The sequence below is a fragment of the Eurypyga helias genome, unplaced genomic scaffold (genome assembly GCF_000690775.1).
Source record: "Eurypyga helias isolate BGI_N326 unplaced genomic scaffold, ASM69077v1 scaffold8203, whole genome shotgun sequence".
In the NCBI taxonomy this organism is placed as follows: Eukaryota; Metazoa; Chordata; class Aves; order Eurypygiformes; family Eurypygidae; genus Eurypyga; species Eurypyga helias.
Window position 1 is genome coordinate 25961 of NW_010243088.1, and position 4595 is coordinate 30555.

The window sequence follows — 4595 nt, forward strand, 5'->3', positions numbered from 1 at the left end:
CCTTTAACAGCTCGTAATTATAATTTCCCCACATTCAGATGCCTACCCTTCCCATTGGGGAACTTTTATTTTAAAACAGTAACTTGAGATTTGTTTAGCTTTGGGTGGGGCTGACATTTTTCTTTTTTTTTTTTTTTTTAATTGCACATTTTGTGGAAAGCCTTGCTCTGGAATGTCTACTTCAAAGTTGTAACTTCTAAGTTAATAAGTCAGAGCCTATTACGTCTCCCTCAAATGAATGTTATTGCAAGTATTTATGTAACTGCAGTCAAACAGCATGTGCAAATAGCAAGAAATTTCAGAAGCTAAAAACACGGTCTTTGAAAAGATTCAGCTTACAATCACAAGCTCAGTATAGTTTAGGAACTAGTAATCTTTAAAAAGAAAGGTGTGGGAGTGGGAATAATGTTGTCACAAGAAGCGTGCATGACCATGAGAAAAATCAAGAGTCCAAATCAATGGATTGTCTTCCAAGGGGAACAAAAGCTTTGAGGAAGTCAAGTGCTTCTAGATAAAGCTTGACAAACGTGTAAGCGTGGTTGTACAACACAATTACCTACAATACCAAGAGACAACCAAATAATCCAGATCTGTGTTCTTACTTAAAGGAGAACCTTTGTTTGTAGCCGGAGGGCATGTATTAGGAGCTTCAGAGGACAAGAACCAAATCAGATCTTCAGCTCCATTTGTACTTCAAAAAAGTCAGAAGATACTGATCAGGCAATAGTGCCAAATCAAAAAGTTTTAAACTGTAGTGATCTGTGTTATCATATTCAATTCACCCAACTCTCCCGGCTCTTCTCTGTACTGCTCTGGCCAACTGTAGATATGGTTTGTAGATCAGCTACAACAGCGGATCCTTCTACCACCACCACACGTCATCACGCCTTTACATAAAAGCGACACATGCTTCAGAACACTAACACGGCACAGCAGTTACCAACACCACAAAGCAACAAGTTTCTGAAAACTACTTTGCGTTCAACACTTCCCAGTTTTCCTTCACACCTGTGCTGGCAGACATGCGCATACGTAACAGACCAGAAGAAAAGAACCGCACGCCCTGGAACCATAAAAGCACACGTACCTTGGAACTTGGCCTTGTAATGTGTCTGTCCACTTGAAATTCTGAATGCATCGCAACTTGCTTTCTTGGGAAGAGCCATCCAGTGAAAGGATAAAACCTATAGAATAAGAAATGTACCAACAGGCAATCTCAAAGAAACAGCAACAAGAAAAGAAGGAATGGGGATCGATAAGAATAAGGATATAGATAAAGGAATGTTTCTTGCTGCACCACTCAAACCCCCATGTTATTTCCTGAGGCTTTTATACCCCAGTATCTCGAGAAGACGACGTGCAAAACCAAAACTGGCTACTGTAAGAAGCTCCTCGCCCAGTTGATTACCAATTCAACCCGGTGAGTATTGACTGCTCAGGGAGAACCCTGTAGATGTCTTCATGCCTCATATGGTGACTAGCAGGGAGTCGGACTGACCCAGGTAGGGAACACCTGGGGGTCTGCTCCAGGTGAGTGATTGTCCCTGCCACCATAACAGCAATCAGAAAATTCTGGGAAAAGCTGCCTGGTCAACAGGGAGAGGGAAAAGGGCTTGGAAGCATGGACTCATCCAGTTATTATCTTTTTTGTCTCCAGGGCTACAGAAAATTGGTTCTTTATGTCCAGCAGCCCAGAAGGCAGCAGACAGCGAGATGAGGGTCATGTTAAGGGATGTTCAAATGCAAGAGTATGCAGCCCTAAGGAATTTCTTGGGGAGGTGTGAGACAGGTCTTGGTGCTGATCAGGTCCTACAGATTTAAAGAAGTGAAGACTTGCAACAGCTGCTATTGCGGCTACAGCTCTAGGTGCTGTCACATGTATAAAGACATAAAATAACTGTTACACAGATTCACAGAGTGGAAGGGACCTCTAGGGATCATGTAGTCCAACTCCCCTGCCAGAGCAGGATCACCCAGAGTAGATCACACAGGAACAAGTCCAGGCGGCTTTTGAAAGTCTCCAGGGAAGGAGACTCCACTTGCACATGCAGAAGATTTTAGTGACCAAGCATGATGCTTTCCTGAACAAGCTCTCCAAATCTTGTCTGCAGTAACATGGACTATTACCTTACCTTTACCTAGGACGTCTCATTAGCTTACACCTTCCCAGAAACTGAAGGAACTAAAACAACTTGAGGTGCTTCACTTCCTACGGACTGAAAGATCACAGTTTCCATGAATCAGTTGATTCTTGAAAACTCAGTCCTAAGAAAACTGTCTGAGCACCTGACTCCTAAGGGAAAGTTATTAAAATATTGGCAGGAGGAAGGTTTCAAGGGAATGCATCATCATAGGTGACCATCTGCTGAAAATGTAGAAACTGTGCTAATGAGCACCTCTGTATACACAAGACAAGCAGCAGCAGAAGTGCAGACTTGCAACACGTCCCTTATCCAGCACTGGGCAAAGCAGAAGTTGGTCCAATCAAAACAATGGAAGATCAACTTCAATCAACTAATTAATAGACTCGATTTATACTTAAGGAGCAATTCACCACAATTTAAAAGACAAATAAATATTTTCTCCTCCAGTGGGAAGCAGAATGAGGTTAAAAGCAAGAGGAAGGACTGCCAACACTTAGTGCTGGCGGGGTCACGAAGGACACTGAAACTTGTGGGAAGGGCCTGGTGCGTGCTCCCGACTGATATCAAGCACAGAACCCATGAAGACACGCTCCTTCCCAAGAAGTGCAAAGCTTCTTTACAGAAGATCAGCACAATACACATTCTGAGAAGTGTCATTAATACTCAAATTATATATCCCTTGATGCATCAGCAGTATTCCTAATGAATGTTCCTACCTTGCAAGAGTGAGAAGTACAAGTCAGTTGCATTCTTCATCATTTCTGGATTACAACTCAAGTCTGTGAACAGCTCCAACAGTCGTGTTCGAGATAACCTCAAATCACTGTATGGAGCGGGGGAGAAAAAAAGAAATAAACCTAAAAAATTCTACCCAAAAATGTACTATTAAGTGCCCACCCACATAAACCACCATCCTTTTAACTAAGAGCGGGAAGCTAAGCATTCAATTTAGCTATCTGAAGGCAAAGAAAGGTAGTTTATGAGGAAGACAACAATAAATACAGAAAAGTCTTCCTTTCTCTTCTGGATACATACAACTGACTCTCTAGTTTAAAGCACAATCCATTCTGGACAGAAAGCAATGGATAATCAGCACTCATTATCAACCTATTGTTCTAACACAAACTAAAATAACTATGCCTTTATCCACCAAGAGGTTGGATGCAGAGGGAGAAAAGTAACAAGCAGGAACATTCTTCAACATTAGAATAGGATGAGCACATGAAGAGATAAGAACAGATCTGCAAAATAAGCCGAGATCCCTCTTCATTATATTCCTATCTACAATAGAACATTCATGCCTTATGCACTTATGGAAATTACTTAAAGTGATCTTCTGCAGAAGAACGCACAGTCATCAAAAAGACAATGAAATATTCAGGCTTTTGGCTCTGCACTATGACAACAGGCCTTGCCACACACTCACAGACTCGAAAACTGGATAAATCCTTCTTTGTAACTAAATGTTCAGTGTTATCAGTATCTCATTGTCTCCCAGCCTACATATTTCTAGTCATCTTCAGAATAAAAACCAAAGAACAACCATTACAGTAAGGATGTCCTCCAAACTGTGAGAGACAGAGTGAATTTAATCCAAAGTACACTTACTTGCAAACCTTTGTTGCAGCTGGAGTGGTAGCTACCCCATAAAAATTGAATGAAACGGGAGCTGTAGCCTTCAAAGGGTTGCGATGAAACCAGTGAGTCATCTTCTTTCTCTAGTGTCCTTCACGCCAAATCTAAAGTGTGGAAGGAAATGAATAGCTGCAGGAACAGGTAGGGCTGAGATGCCACGTATGTCGTGGTCCTCGGCTCAAAAAAAAATATTCCACATGTAAACAATTAGGAAGGCAATTAATTTGCTAAGTTGTACACAATTACACAGAAGGAGTTTGATTTCTTTTTTTCCCCATTTGAAACACTAAGCTTCCACCCGCCTCGTCTTCATCATCCACGTGCTTAGTCTCAGAACTTCACTCTGCTGAAATATATACGCTTTCTGAAGCAACTATCTTAAGTTGGGCAACAAGCTATAACCAACTTCATTTACGTTCTTCCTGAAAAACTCCCTGCTTGTTATCTCCTGCGTAAAGGTGAATGTTGCCAGGTACATCTCCATTCACTGAGGTTGTTACTTCATGTCTGGTCAATCTGTTAGTAGCTTGTATTGCAGCCCCATTGACACCGATGAAAATGCAATTGCACAGTGACCCTTGATGAAAACGTCGACATGTTTACATACATACAACAGACCTGGAAGTTTAAGTACAGCTAAAACAGACCTTCCTACTTGTTTTACCTCAGTTTGTGCAAACGTACATAAGTATTCCAATGAGATGTGTTTACAAGCTTTCAACAGCGGCGCATGGTGAGAGGATGAAACACAATGGGCACACGTTGAAACACAGCAGATCTGTACCGGATGAAGGAGAAACTTCTTCACAGTGAGGA

At 41.7% G+C, this 4595-nt stretch overlaps 1 protein-coding gene across 2 annotated transcripts in view; it reads right to left on the reverse strand.

The window, feature by feature from the left end:
* Nucleotides 1-3884, reverse strand: part of BROX (BRO1 domain and CAAX motif containing) — a 13005-nt gene extending 9121 nt beyond the window's left edge. The window contains exons 1-3 of one of the 2 annotated variants that reach the window (XM_010149273.1): nucleotides 3753-3884; nucleotides 2861-2967; nucleotides 1088-1184 (exon numbers count right to left, since the gene is read on the reverse strand). In XM_010149273.1, coding sequence (XP_010147575.1) covers nucleotides 1088-1184; nucleotides 2861-2967; nucleotides 3753-3853 — 305 coding nt within the window. In that variant the 5' untranslated portion in view covers nucleotides 3854-3884. The remainder of the gene's footprint in view (nucleotides 1-1087; nucleotides 1185-2860; nucleotides 2968-3752) is intronic. The other variant, XM_010149275.1, reaches the window with a different exon arrangement.
* Nucleotides 3885-4595: the final 711 nt, after the last annotated feature.